At 33.8% G+C, this 16,206-nt stretch overlaps 1 protein-coding gene across 3 annotated transcripts; it reads left to right on the forward strand.

Moving 5' to 3' along the window:
- The first annotated feature begins 2,672 nt into the window (after window positions 1-2,672).
- Window positions 2,673-7,928, forward strand: LOC142532819 (CDPK-related kinase 3-like). 3 transcript variants are annotated; one of them, XM_075639312.1, is made up of 11 exons: window positions 2,673-3,544; window positions 3,936-4,066; window positions 4,290-4,331; window positions 4,416-4,524; window positions 4,659-4,740; window positions 5,950-6,246; window positions 6,367-6,476; window positions 6,564-6,668; window positions 6,794-6,856; window positions 7,233-7,400; window positions 7,481-7,928. In XM_075639312.1, the coding sequence occupies exons 1-11, from the start codon at window positions 3,008-3,010 to the stop codon at window positions 7,619-7,621; spliced, it is 1,785 nt and encodes a 594-aa protein (XP_075495427.1). In that variant the 5' UTR covers window positions 2,673-3,007; the 3' UTR covers window positions 7,622-7,928. The 3 variants fall into 3 exon arrangements, with proteins under 3 accessions (XP_075495427.1, XP_075495429.1, XP_075495430.1); XM_075639314.1 differs by having other exon boundaries at window positions 4,662-4,740; XM_075639315.1 differs by having other exon boundaries at window positions 3,373-3,551.
- The last annotated feature ends 8,278 nt before the right edge of the window (window positions 7,929-16,206 follow it).

Below are 16,206 nucleotides of genomic sequence, written 5' to 3' on the forward strand. Positions count from 1 at the left end.
TTTAGTCACCTTGCGTTGCCTGGGCTCGGATACGGAACCGAGCTTGTGTGAACCTGTAACGGTGTAATAAGCTACTCGTGCATGTGCAAGCCCTAGGTGATAGGGACAAAGTACTCTTTCCTTACCCAGAGTGATTTTTCGGGTGGTTATGTACCGAGATAGCGATTGTGATCTAAGCTGAATGTTGACATGGTTGGGCCAACTTTCAACGGCTCAACCCCATACTCCAGTTACCAGTTTTGGGTTGGTCGTGCCTCAGTTTCTATTTACATGCCCGAATTCAAAGATGACCCGAGCTCTTATCGAGATAACATCAACTCTTCCGAAAGACAATCCCAAAATCCGATAAACGTGCCAAATCAATAAATTCTCACATACCTCCATTCCGTGCTTTCTCTTTCTCCACTATATGTTTCACAACTGTATTATTTTTAAATTTTAAAAATTATTGCACATTATATTAATAACGTCCACAATTTCGTTCTAAAATTATAAATATATGGTAATCCATATATGTACGCAAGGGTATTTGACTGAGCTTCTTGAAATAGTTTATTACCATTTGAAAGTTCATGAGTTCTAAAAATGTAAAGTAAAAAATTCCAAATGATATTATCTTTATTAGAGGGTCGATCGCGTGTGATCCTTGAAAAAAAAAGATTTTTTTTTAATTTTAAATTGAAATTTATTAATTTTTAAGTTAAAATGATAGATTCATTTTTTAAAAAAAAAATTGAAATGATAGAAGATAACAGATAAGATAAAAAAATGATTTATTAGTAAAATATAATATAATAAAATATTTTTATTTTTATAAAATGTATTGTATTTTAAAAAAAACAAAAAAATTACTTCATGACCCATATACTTTAAAAAAACTGGATTACCGTAACTTAATTTTAAAATCAAATTTTTAGTTTTTAAAATATAAAAAATCTATATAAATTTGGTTGTATATCTATCAAATATAACTTGCCATGACATGAAACCATATCTTGTAATGCTCACGACAAAAATTATTTGTGAAAATATTTACTCGAAAATAAGTATAATTTTATTTATTAAATATTTTTTATTTATTCAAAAAAACCACCCGCTAAACTTTTAAATGCAAATATTTCAATATATGTATGCCCTATTATCTTTTTTAAAATCTAAATATATTAACAGTTTATTTTTAAAATAAGAGTTAATAGTTTTTAAGATCTTCAAGCAATTTAAAGAATGTAGAAAACTATAAACTATTTAAAATAAATTTAACCAAATATTCATTAAATTGACAATTATTATCATGTCTAAAAAATCCTATCATTGTGTAACTTTGATAATATATAGAACATTATAAAATAATTTGAATAAATCTAACCAAATATTCATTAAATTACTGATGATTGTCTCAAAAGATTATTATTTATATTTTGAAAAGAGATTTCATATTTACACTCAATTTTGTGTTATCTACGTTTCACTTCATTTATAAAATATATGTCAAATTTATTAACAAATAAAATATAATAATAAGAATTTGAATGCAAATATCAACTTCCATTTGAAAAATAAAATAAAATATTTTGTAACTTTTAGTGATTGAACTATTTTTAAAATGATAGGTATATTTTTTTTGAATATGTCTTTTGTGAGATCTCGTAGATTTTTTCTATGAGACCTTCAACTCTATTCATACTTAAATTGAAAAATAATTTTTGAACTTACAAAAAAATAATTTTTTTATGAATCAGATTGAATTAAATATTTATTTCATAAAAAATTCATTCATGAAACTTTCTCACTGATTATTTGTGTATTCATTATCCAATCAATTAAAATAAATTTTTATTTTTGGAAACAAAAATAAAACTTGTTTATTAAATAAAGTTTGCGATTTTTTAGTCATTAAAAAAAGTAATTAAAATATTAGTTATCTGTCAATGCTAAACATATTACATATTAGAGATACGAAAACGTACTGTTTAATCTTGGCTCTGAATTCATCATATAAATTTATATTACATGACCGACCTCTCAGGGTGTGGATTGTTCGCAACAAGGGATAGCAGACGAGCATCGTTGATAAATATAGACTTTATGTCCTCATTCAGAGCTTTGTAGTTAGGGTCGTGTCTTCGCTGCAAGTCAAATATAATGCACTTATTGACCCCTACCACGAGTTTTAGCAAAAACCAGAGTCCATGAACTTTAGCAAAAACAAGCCCTGGATCGACCCAAGCCTGGTCGACCAAGCACTTGCCCAAGAAAAATGTTGGGTAGACCAAAATTTGGTCTATCCAACATTTTGCTTGGGTCGGCCAGCGTGAGTCGACCTTTTCTTCTTCAAGCGAGTCGAAGAAATAGAAGCAATAAATCGAAATAAACGTTAATCTTATCATATTTTTGTCAGTCATTTGTCCGATTGAGTTTGCTTAGATCGGAAAGGATCTGTGTCGAGAATTGCCGGGAAGAGAAAGATGATTTGCGTTGAGAATCGTCGCTGGAAAGGGGTCGACGGAAGAGAAATCTAATTTGGAGTCGATTGAATGTGATAGATGGATTTAATCTTAAGAGTTTAAATTGGTTTAAATTAATGATACATTTACACTTAAACAGAATAATATTTATCTAAATTTATTTGTTAATATTTTTTTTAAATAAGTCAGGATCGACTCCTTTTTCCCTTAATTTCTCTTGTTTTACCAAGTCTTTGCCGTTTGAGTTTTCTTACTTCCTCACTAAAGTCTTGTGGAGTAATATGAATGAATCCCTTTGTAAAGTAATGTCTATTTTTTCTCAAAATTTTTGAATATTTCCAAGAAAATTTAGCATACTGTAACGTATTTTAGCCGGGATTCAGGCGCCTGATTTTCTTTTGACCGTCGGATTTGTGGACTTTGACTTTTTTGTTGATCGGAGGACCAGATTCTATAAGATCCGGCCATTGTCGCAGCTAACAAAGCTGAGCTCTGGTCGGTTTGCCGAAGATTTGGGTTGACTTTTGGGTATAGATTCTTGAATGGGGCATTGTTGCAGCAAGAATGTTTTAGTTTCTGTCGATAAAGACGAAGTCGCTCCAACTTCCTCCGTCGCCGACAACGGCCGCCGTCAAACTCCAGAATCGGCACCGCACACTCCGTCTGCTACTGCGAATGGGGCAGCGCGTACCCCGGCGCACTACTCCTCGGCGAGTCCGTGGCAGAGTCCGTACCCTGCCGGGGTTGCACCGTCGCCTTCACCGGCGAGGACTCCGGGTCGGAAGTTTAGGTGGCCCTTGCCTCCTCCATCGCCGGCAAAGCCGATTATGTCGGCATTTTTTAAGCGGCAACCCGTGGCGACGCCAACGAAGCCTATACCGGAGGAAGCCGGAGGTAGCGAAGAGGGGGCCGAGCGGGCCCTCGATAAGAGCTTTGGATATTCTAGGAATTTTTCGGCCAAGTATGAGTTGGGTAAGGAGGTGGGGCGAGGCCATTTCGGCCATACCTGCTGGGCGAAGGGGAAAAAAGGAGATCTGAAGAATCAACAGGTGGCTGTAAAGATCATTTCCAAAGCTAAGGTGTGTGGTATGTGCTTACAATTTAGATGTAATATTTGCTTCTTTTTCTGAAAAATCTTTGGTGGTCGCCATTTCTTTGAGCTTTTTTGAGTGATTCCTAATCTTAAAATAACCGGGTTTTTTGTTTACATTTGGATTCGCTAGAGACACGATATTCACAATTTGAAACTTGTAGAATAATTGGAATCTTTCTGTTCGCTAAATTCCTGGAAAAAGGTCCAGTAACCGAGCTTAGATGCTAGCTGGAGTGTGTTCTTGCTATGTCATATTTTTATTTATTATTATTATTATTGACGTTGATTTACTTCTCCTTTTCCACATTGATGGGAATTTTAATAGATATGTTGAAAATTGAATATCATTGCTCAAAATATAGATTTTCGTTTTGCAGATGACAACAGCTATAGCGATTGAAGACGTACGGAGAGAGGTGAAGATATTGAAAGCTTTGTCTGGACATAAAAACCTGATCCAGTTTTACGAAGCTTTCGAGGATATACATAACGTTTATGTTGTTATGGAGTAGGTGTATCTTTTCAAGTTTTCTTCTTGCCATGAGATTATCCTGGTTTACTTTTCCTCTGTCCTGTTCCAGATTATTGTTATTTGATATTACGATGCAACCAATGAAAACTCTGTCTTATGTTCTATGTTTATGCCCCTTATTTCAAATAAGCTTCTGCTAATACAAATGTAGCTGGAGAAATGTGTCTATTACAAAGTGCTTAACATTGGCTTTTGACAGATTGTGTGAAGGCGGTGAGCTGCTGGATAGAATTTTAGCACGGTAATTTGGGTTGAGTATTCATCTTACTGCACTGAACTTTTTATAATCAGCTTGAAAGTATATCTCACTTCTTTTATGTTGCAGAGGTGGTAGGTATACAGAAGATGATGCCAAGAATATAGTTGTGCAGATGTTGAGTGTTGTTTCCTTTTGTCATCTCCAAGGCGTTGTACACCGGGACCTAAAGCCAGAGGTACGACGATCTCATATTGCTGTGTAAATTTATGTGACATGTAATATGACTTTGAATTGTACAAAAGAAATTGTGTGTCGTGGTTCACTACATTCTCGTACCCTGGAATATGAATTATCTTTACATTTTCCCAGCAGAATTTTTTATTTGCCACGAAAGATGAAGATGCTCCCATGAAGGTCATAGATTTTGGTCTATCTGATTTCATTAGGCCAGGTAGAAATTCTCTCACTTGCCCTCTATTCGATGATTGATATATAGATTCATCGTCAGTTTTTTAGACCTTTAGGGTCACCTTTACTAGGTTGACCCAATGACCCTATCATCTTTACTTAGCTCCCAATCTTCATTATTTCACCGGCTGTCTATGTTCATGCTTTATTCTATCCCCGTGCTTATGCTTTGAAACATTCAGTCCGATTTGAATTTTTTTTAATCATGATGTATGGTTCTGTTCTCATTTTTGTTGTATGCTCTTCTAACCTGTTATGCATATAGTCCTCTACTGTATGGCGATCGAAGCAAGAATATCTTATCCGGTTAATTTTTCCCTCACTAAATTCATAAGATTTGAACGCTTGTCTAATTGTTTTTATGTTCTAATGATATTTGAGATGATCGGTGCATTAATTGAAAAGTACCATATGCAATCCAGAGTTCATAAAATTTGGTGAAATAGACTAACAATGAAATTGCTTATATTGAACCTGTAGAATGGGCTATATCACCGCACATTTGATGCGGGTATTTAGTATTATATGTTATATATAAATAATATATTTATATTTTTTAAATAATTAATTTTAGTTATGATTTTATAAAATTAGGATTTTCTCAAATATTTGATAATTATGATTTTTTACATCTAAAATGATATATAAATAAATTGGAAAGTTATTTATCTTATCTATAATAGTTAGTTGAGAAAGATATTGAAAATAATTGATGAGAAATGTGTAAAATTACTAATATGAAATCAAATTTACATATTATTATCATACAAGGAAAATCTGGAAAAAAAATTGGTGTCACCTCCAATAGGCTCAAGGAGTATGTTATAAAGTATAGATATAGGTTTGAACTTCCTAATCATATTAAATGCAGCGCGAAGGAACTTAAACAATACTATTTGACTGTAAAGGTTCTAGCACTGTGAAATATATGTCCAAACTAGCTTTTATTCCATGCTAAGTCAGAAGCATGTATGACTATGTATGTGTACAAGCTTTGCTCAACCATGATCTTTCCTCGTTCTGATTCTGAGGAGCTTGCTATTATGTACATGCAGATTCATTTCTTATTATATTTTTGGGACTTGTGTTACATTTTTTGTGAAGTCATACTCTCTGCATATGCATTGAATTTTGTTCTTTTTCATCAATCATCAATTTCAAATTTCAAAGGAGTCACAAATGTTATTTGCAGATCAACGCCTCAATGATATTGTGGGCAGTGCATACTATGTGGCACCTGAAGTACTTCACAGATCATACTGCAGTGAAGCTGATATTTGGAGTATTGGTGTAATAACTTACATCTTATTATGCGGAAGCAGACCTTTTTGGGCTCGCACGGAATCAGGAATTTTTCGATCCGTTCTGCGAGCGGATCCTAATTTCTATGATGCACCATGGCCAGCTGTATCTGCAGAAGCCAAAGATTTTGTGAAAAAGCTTCTAAATAGGGACCATAGGAAGAGGATGACTGCTGCCCAAGCACTTGGTAAGTTGGAAATTGTTTTTCATCATATTTTTGTTGTGTGCTTAATGTATAAGGAAGGTTTTCGATTTCAGATATTATTGCCATGTGTTATTCTTGAAGTGACCTTTTTTTAATCTGCAGCCCATCCATGGGTAAGGGGACTAAACTGTGCTGTACCGTTGGATATGCTAGTGTACAAATTAATTAAGTCATATATTCGAGCCACTCCTTTAAGACGTGCTGCCCTGAGAGTATGTATTAATTATATGGTTATGGGTGAATCAAAATTTCTAATAGCGTCTTTGAAAATGGTAAATTCAGATTTCTGAATAATGCAGGCACTTTCGAAAGCTTTGACGGATGAAGAACTATTTTACTTAAGGGCTCAATTTAAGCTTCTGGAACCACAGGATGGTTGTGTTTCTCTTGATAATTTTAGAACAGTTAGTGATTCTTTGTCTCCTCGCCCCTTGTCTCCTCGATAATTTTAGAACAGTTAGTGATACTTAAGTGACCGATGTGTTTTATGTTCAAATTTTGAAAATTTTCTCCACTTTTTCATTGTTAGGCTCTCTTGAGAGTTGCAACTGATGCCATGAGAGAATCAAGAGTTGCTGACATTTTGAATCAGGTGAGACACCCTATGGTTTATTCTTAAACATAAAAAGTTGAGTGTCCCCCAGTTGATACCTTTTTGTGGAAAAAGTTGTTCCTGCTCCACGTTGGATATGAAGTTCCGTAAAAAATATTATTTCTTGTAAAGCTCTTTCTTGGGTTTGTGTCGTCTTATTTATTTTTTACTTAAGTAATAATTGTGTCCTTTTTCCCTCCCTTGTATCATAATCAAATGTTGAACTTTATGGGTTTTCTCGAATTGCTCGTTGCTTTCATGTAACCCTTCTTGAAAAGGTATTGTTTTATTTAACCCTTCTTGAAAAGGTATTGTTTTATTCTCAATGTTCATTGCTACCTCAAACTTAAAAGAGTTTTTGATGCATGAATTGAAGATGGAACCTCTATCCTACAAAAAGATGGATTTTGAAGAGTTTTGTGCAGCATCTATTAGTCCATATCAACTTGAGGCTCTTGAGAGATGGGAGGATATCGCAAGTGAAGCATTTCAGTATTTTGAACAAGAAGGAAATCGTGTCACTTCTGTCGAGGAACTGGCGCAGGTTTGCACCTCACCCTTGTTTGTGACTTCTCGAGTTCATTTCACTGCACGCTCCTCACCGACACACAATCTCTGTTTCAGGAATTCAACTTGGGCCCTACTGCTTATTCCCTACTCAAAGATTGGATCAGACCATCAGATGGAAAATTGAGTTTTCTCGGCTACACCAAGTTCTTGCACGGTGTAACTGTTCGAAGTTTGAATACAAGACAAAGACAATAGCCACGAATGCCCGTATTTCGAATACATTTTTCCTCCAGGCGAAAAGGCTATTGTAGTTCTCTGAGTTTTCATATTTTCAGATTCTTCTTTTATATTGTGTGATGATGGGTGAAGAAATTTTCGAAAGTTACCATTAGGACGGACATTTACCGCGATTTATTTCCCAGTTTTTTGGGTTCTTTCATGTGTTCTTGTCTTTGTGATAGATTTGACTAGGTGGGAACAAATTCAGAATGTATAGGGTAGATGGAGATGCTGAAATTGATTTCTTGATTTAATACACGAAGTCTCTGAATTGCGTGTTGAATTTTTAATTTTTATGGGATATTTGGCAAGATAAAGAGATCAATCCGTTAGTTTTAGAAAGACTTCAATGAATTCACAAAATTGACTAATTATATAGATTTTTCCATAAATTCGATTTTTGAAAAAATATTATTTTTGTATTAAAATTATTATTTTTTATTATATAAATAGTGTTTAATTGATATCTTTTGGTGGTAATGTATTTAATAAAGCGGATGCTACGTAGATTTCATTTATCTAATAACGATTAACTGACAAAAATATATTTTAATCTAGTCTATATTTTGAACTATAAAAAACTGTAAACCAGTCAAGAATTTCGAATCCGTGTTCATCTTACCAATTCTTCTCGTCTCAACCATTTTACTTCATCCGGCGCTATCATTTGAGAACAAGCGCACATGTATTTTTACGATCTGAGTGTATTGTGTATGTCATCAATAGTCTCCCTCCCAAATCGCCGCCGTTGTCCATACATCGCTTGTCTAAAGATGACGATCTCGAAAACCATACACTTGCTCCGAGTCAAAATTTCAACTTCAGTTTCTACAAAAGCTGCAAGGACAGTTTGTTCACCCGTCATCTATGGTGGAATGGGAAAGAAAACTTTCAATGTTTTTTTTATTCATTTTGAGAGTTTAGGATGTAAACAAACCGAACTTTTTGTGAGCTATACAGAAATCAGCTCAGTTAAAGCTCGTTCGAGTTTGTTTGTTAAACTTATTGAGTTGAGCCCGAGCTTGGAAATTTTATCGAGCCGAGCTTGAGCTTAAAGATATTTGGCTCGTGAGTTCGACGACATATTTGTCAATAAGCTCGCGAGCAGGGGCGGATCCAGAATTATATGTTTGGGGGGCCGGCCCATCCCACACATACAAAAATAGGAAAATAATTAATATGTTTGCATATAAATTTCAATAATAAGAATACAATAATTAAAAAAATAAATAGAATATTTAAAAGTAATATTAGTATATTACAAAAAGATGGAAGCCAAAAATTCCTTAAAAAATATACTCAATTAAGTATCAAGTACAATTTTTTAACTAAAAGGAATTTGACGTTCTTTTAAATTTTCAAAATCTTCAATGATATCTTCTATGCTCACATTTCTAGCAATTTCTTTCTCAATATATATCATTAATGCGTCCGAGAGAAAATCATCTTCCATTTTGCTCCGAAGTCTTGTTTTCACAATATTCATCGCAGAAAATGATCGTTCTGTAGTAGCAGTAGAAACCGGAAGAGTAAGCACAAGTACGATCACTCTAAAAATGAGGTTGTATGTCACAGACTTGTTAGTCTTGATCAACCATTGACATAACTCTGAAATGGTTGAAAGACTTTTATAATCAGACCCTTTGACGATATTATACTCATAATGCTTCAACTGAATCTCCAATTGCTCTTTTTCATCTCTTGTAAAATCTTGTGCATAAAATTTTTCAACTAATTTACATATATCTGCAATTCTGAAAGACTCCACTGCTTTTTTAGGATTTAAGGCATTACTCAGAATGAGCAACTCCATAGCATCATCGCTAAAGCGCCTATTAATTTCTTGCAACTGTGAATCTATCGCACAATAAAAGATGTCTACACGATAATGATGCTCAGTGGTGAAATTGTCTTGAGGAAGACGGACTCGACCTCGTCTATCAATATATGGAGCACTGAAATCAGGAATATCAATATTTCGAACTTCACAAAAAGACTTCACTTTTACAAGCAAATCATCCCACTTGTTATCCCTCATATGTTGAAGTAAATTCTTGGTAGATATCACAAGTTCCATTGCATTTATTATATCCTGAGACTTATTTTGTAAAGCCTGGCAAAGGATATCTGTGATCCCCATAATCTCTTTCATAAGATGCAAGATAAATACAAAATCAAAAGAAGTCATTTCATCATATACAGATGTAGCATCTGCTCGTTGAGAAGGAAGTCCATCCTCCATAACATTAAGCAATACCGTACACGATGCACTAAACATCTTAATTAGGCCTGCTAATGATCTCAAATGAGAACTCCAACGCGTATCAGCAGCTCGCTGTAAAGTACCTATCTGATTAAGTCCACACCCTATCTCGAGTTCATTAATAGCAATCAAATGTGCAATATCATCCGCATGAGCATTCTTCAATTCATCATTGCGTTTACATGAAGAACCAACAATATTAACTATAAAAGTTAATTTATCAAAAAATTGATGAATAGATGTCACATTTTTTGATGCTGCAACTAAAGCCAATTGTAACCGATGAGCAAAGCAATGAACATAATAAACACTTTTACAATCTTTTACAATCAAAGCTTGTAATCCATTAAACTCACCCCTCATATTACTAGCACCATCATAACCTTGACCTCTAATATTTTGAACATCCAAATTGTAGTGACCCAAACAGAATATATAGCATTCTTTAAAGTCAAAGCAGCAGTATCAGATACACGAACAAGCCCAAAAAAACGTTCTTGAATGAATCCATTAGTATCCACAAACCTCAATACTATAGACATTTGCTCTCTTTTTGACTCATCTCGGGCTTCATCAACAATTATGCAATACTTTACAACTCCAATTTGTTCACGAATTGCATTTTTCACTCTCATTGAAAGCACATGAAGTATTTGTTTCTGAATATCATGACTTCTATACTTGGCATTCTTTGGAGCTCTTGCAATTGCCTTTGAAAGATCATCATTGTACATGGTTAGCACATCCAAGAATTCAAGAAAATTACCACGATTAGACGAACTAGATTTCTCATCATGACCTCTAAATGGAATTCCTTGAAGTGCAAGCAATCTGACCACATGTATGTGAGCTTTTAACCGAAGACGATTAGTTGCAACTTGTTCAACATTAAAATTGTCGAATCTCCTTGAGATATGTTGCGGCTGGTTCATCAAATCATCACATGCCTTTTCAGCATTACGATGGGGTGAAGATACATTATCTTTCCCTATATGACCTAAGAAAGCACAAGCTTTTCCATTATTAACTTTCTTCCAATTATCAAACCCATCAACAGTAAATGCATTTTGATTTGAGCATCCTGATGGCTTGTTGAAGATAAAACATGGAAAGCAATATACCTTATCTTTAGCCGGTGAATACTCCAACCAAGGAAATTTATCATACCAAGCAGACTTAAATCTTCGAGGGTGCTTAATATTTTTATCTAGTGGATATTCTCCAAGAATAGGTTGATATGCCTTTAGATTCAAATAAGTTCGACGAATCTCTTCACGTTGGTTATGATGATATTCCCAAATTTGTCGACGCAATCCTGGATCACGCTCCAAAGAATTGAGATCAATCTCCTCAATTTCTATATTTTGAATCTTTTAGGAGAAATTTCAGATGGAAGATCATTGTTATTTGATCTTGTTGATGAGGTCAAAATATCAGCTGTATCTAATTCATTTACTCTCTTCCTTTGAAAAAACTTATCAATTGTAACTGATTTTCCCATTTGAAGTATATGAAGCCTGTGAAAATAAAAAAGTCGAATTTTAGCTATTAAAATCTTTCCAAGCTCATAAAATTCAAACTTGCAAGGTGCTCATATAATTCTAACATCGGTATATGTTCCCTTTCCAGTGTTTTGCTTAAGAAGAAGTCTTGTGCATTTGCTCATATAATTCTAACATCTGTCAAAAGTCATTTCTCTAACCTAAATGCTATAATATAACCAAATCATTAAGAATTACAGATAATAGTATAAAAAAATCATAAGAAAAGCTTACCCATAAAGTACTTCAACCATGTAGTCACATTTAATTCGAGAAAAAAAAAAGAGGAGAAAAAAAGCTTATCCATAAAATATAATGTATTCATTTAAAATTTAAAAACCTTAAAAACAAGAATGTGGAACGGGTAATTGAGAAGAAAGGCAATTGAATAAACTAAAGAGGAACACATACCAGAAGCAACGCATTGCGTGTCTCGGCTGTATTAATATTGCCGAATATTGTTGTTAATCCTAATATCTCTACCTTTTTTCATTTAAATCTTTTACCATATAAAAAAATGAAGCAAAAAATTAGCAATAATTTTACCTCCCGCTGCTCAATTCCTGAACGCCAGAAAAAAAATTGCAAGAATCCTCCTCAGTCGGCAATATAGGATATTTTTTGAACAATGTTAGGTTATTATTTGAAATGGGTTTCTTCATTGTGTTTTTGTTAATTAAAAGATTTTAAGTTGGGCCCTTGACCCTTGTAAAGGCCCATTATTTAAGTTTAAAAAAGTCGCAGAGCAATGTAAAAAAAGAAGGATGGAACGCAGACCACTTGCGTTAATCATGAAAGCCTTTAACTATTAGACTGATTATATATAGTTTATAATTTTTATGGGTCAAATAATATATATACTAAATAATAAAATATATCTTATATGGTAATAATTTTTTTAAAAAATTTCGGGGGGGCCCCGGTCCTACAGTGAATCCGCCCCTGCTCGCGAGTTTGAGCTCGAGCTCGGCTCGTTTAGGTGGCTCACTAGCTCGTGAGTTCGACGACATATTTGTCAATAAGCTCGCGAGTTTGAGCTTGAGCTCAGCTCATTTAGTTGGCTCACCAGCTCGCTCGTAGTTGTGTGTGAGAAATTTTGTAATGGATTTTATTGTAATGTTATTTTTATTTGGTATTTGGGAGTTCGATGTATTATTTTGGGATGTTCAATGATGTGTTAAGTTTATTTTTTAAGTTATTAAATTTGTATTTTTAGTTATTTATGAAAATTTTATTTTTTCTTGTTTGATTTTTGAATTAATTTATAGAGATGCATTATATTGTATGTTTGAGCTCAGTTTAATCTTCAACGAGCTCAACTAAAACTCAAACTCGAGCTTAGTTGTATGCTTGACGAACTTGAAAACGAGTTATCTGAATGAGCCCACTTAACGAGTTTTTCAGCTTGCTTAACGAGCTTGAAAATGAGCTTGCTTAATAAGCTGAACTTGAGTCAGACTCGTTAAATATGATAAACGAGCTATTAATGAACCAAACTCGAGCTGAGTTCGAGAATTTATATATATATTAAACGACTCGAGCTTGATACTCATGACAAAAGCTCAAACCGAGATTGAGCCTGATATTGTTCTTGTTAGGATCGGTGGTTGAGTGAAAGTGTTTAGAAGGGGGGTTTGAATAACACTTTACGATTTTTCGAAACTTTTCGATGGGGTGAATCAGTTTAGTGACAAACTGATTTCGATAATCTTGTTGTCAATGTCAATCAGTTAATTTAAAGTGTGGAAACAAACTGAAGGACATATTGAATACTTGAAAGATGAAGAACACAAAGATTTATGGATGTTCGGAGACTTCAAATGCTCATACGTCACCCCTTCTATCTCAAGGATATGATTTTCACTAAAAGGTTTTGATTGATTATAGAAACTATAACTTCAGTTTGGTCCTAAACACTGCCAAACTGAAACTCTTAGTATGATTACAATTTTATCAGTACACAACTGATATGTTTACTGAGCACAACTGATCTTAAAACATCGAATACAATAACAATAAATGCTTGTGCTAATGCTCGAAATATAGCCTGAAAGCTATGAATAACTCTGATAAGGCATTAGCTTTTTGTAACTGAGAATTTTCTTGCTCTTTCTCAATTGCTTATTGTCTGTAACTGTAACGCCTCGAAAATTTAAAGGTCTACGTAAACTACATGCATGCAATTATTAAATTCATTGTATTTTAATTAAATGTTTTAATTGCATGAATTAATTATTTTGTGCATATTTACATGTTTAAAATATATTTTTCTACATGGTTGCATTAAAATGTATTTTTGAAGGTATTCGAGTTGCGATCGAAGAACGGAGACCGATGACTGAAAAATAGAAAATATTTTCATTGGTTAATTGTTTTTAATTATTTAAATTAAGAGTGATGCTTTTTCTTATTTTTGAAAATAAGTAGTTTTGAGGTAATTTTATACGCCGGGACGTAATTTTTATCGGTGTTGGTTTTTCAACAAAAATGCGAGTGTTTTGGCGACCGGGCTAATAAATTCACAAACTTTATTAAACAAAATAATTTTTTTATATTTTAATTAATCACTAATGGACCTAATTAACCTCTTTAATGGGCCTAAGTTTGTTTAAGTGATTAATTAGCTATATTTAAAACTAAAACCTACTCATACCCTACCACAGCCCCACACCCACATCCCCAAGACAATCAAAAATCTCCCCTTCACACAAGTCAAGGCACACAGATCAAAAGTTGAAGGAAAAAGCATTGATAATTGCTAGGAAATTCAAGACGTCGTCTCATCGTCGTCGTTCTTTGATTTGTCAACGTAAAATCGTGCGTTTTAAACGCAAAGGCACGTCTTAATATCCTTTTTCTCATCTTTTACACCATATTATGTGTTTGATACATGATTGCATGAAAAACACGATACAACTTTTATATTTTCGTTTTCATGGCTATACATGCACAAAACTAGTATTTTCATTTTTTAAAACTCTTCATAATGATGCACAAAGGGGCTGCCTAGGGGTACTTGAAGCGATGTTTTTCCACATGTTTAAGGGTCCCTAATTGTATGTTTAAGGGCTGGAAAAAATAGGAAAGGAATAAAAACGAAAATAGACTCCTTAAGGGAAAGGACTCTTCGACTAGGAGTCTTTGAGGGTCACGGCTGCTAGCTGCGGTTAGGGAGGGTCCAGTAGACTTAAGTTGGCTGCATGATGTTCCTAAGATTGGGGCAAGAGGGTGGCTCGAAGGGCAAGGTAGATATGCATGCGCTTGGACGGGTTTGGGGGAAATGGGTGCATGCTTAGTTGATGGGTTGTGGGGCTGAGGTTCTAGGTCTTTTAGGTACTGTCCAGCAGCGTGTTAGGGGTTCAGTCATGGTCCTAGGAAGGGCTCATAGGGGCTGGCCGAGTCGCTTGAGTGCTAGGATCGAAAATTACAAGGCTAGGGTGGCTCGGGTTTTCAAAGGAATAAGAACAAAATTTCAGTAGGTATCCTAGGCTGTTCATGGGTTCTAATTGGCTTGATTTGGGTTGAATATGGGTTATTTAGGTGTTATTAAGCTTTGGTTCAATTTTGGTAAAGTTTGGTTAAGTTTCGAGTCCATACGAGTCAAAACCGGGAAGTACGTCTAAGTTTAAAAACGAATCGGGAAACGCCTAGATTTAAGCTTAATAAAATTATGAAAAATTATATTTAAGCTCAAATAATCATTAAAAGTCTAATTTTTTAATTTGAGAATTTTATATTAAGGTTTGGTTTAATTCGGGATTAAAACGCAATAATACGTATTGTTTAAAGAATAATTGAAAAGTCATCGATTTAAGCTAAATAAAAATATGAGAAAATTCATCTAAGCTTAAATAATTATTTGAGACATATTAGAGTCAATGAAATTAAGAAAATGTCAAAAACGTGAAATTTTACGTCTAGGGGTAAAATGGTCATTTTACACCTAGAAATTAGTGAACGTCATGGCAGTGTCCTGAATGCTGTTTTATATGCTAATATGATTATTTTGAATGTTTATGAATTTTTATATGTTAAAATGTTATTTTAAATGTTCATGGATATGTATACGTTAAAATGTTATTTTTAAAACGTTTATGGATTTTATGGTTTAATTATGGACATTTAAAAGACATGTTGCATGCTTGGTTTAAAAGAAAAACGTTACATGCATGTTTAAATTTTATAAAGTGATGATAATATGAAACATTGAAGGAAGTGAAGTAATTGTGACTAATACGATGATATGTTGGAAATTTCGTGAGGGTTATGGTCCTATTGAGAGCCCGACGATCGTGTTTCCTTGGATACGGATATGAATATGTATATGTATACGATGATATGTTAATACGTAAGGCCAAAGCCCAGTTGACTGGTGAAAGTGTTGCTGGTGTCCCCGCCGCCCAGTACTGTGGGTTACATGTAGATGGATCCATCGCCCAACACGTAGACGTAGACGAACACGAAAGTCACAATTAACGATCTGAATTTAACGAGAAAGAAAAAGGAATACATATACGTTGATGATAATATGAATATGAATATGTTGATGATGATATGAATAATGTTTATGAAAATGTTCAAGTTTTGAAGTTTATGCATCTTGAAAATATTTACGAAAATGTTATGCTTAAAATTTATGTATCTTCATGAAAATGATAATTTAAGTACAATTATTTTTCACTATTGTCTGTGATATGTATATGTATTACTTGTTATCAAGATTATGATGTGTTGAGTATTTAGACTCACTATGTGTG

This window comes from Primulina tabacum, chromosome 18 (genome assembly GCF_025594145.1).
Source record: "Primulina tabacum isolate GXHZ01 chromosome 18, ASM2559414v2, whole genome shotgun sequence".
Taxonomy (NCBI): Eukaryota; Viridiplantae; Streptophyta; class Magnoliopsida; order Lamiales; family Gesneriaceae; genus Primulina; species Primulina tabacum.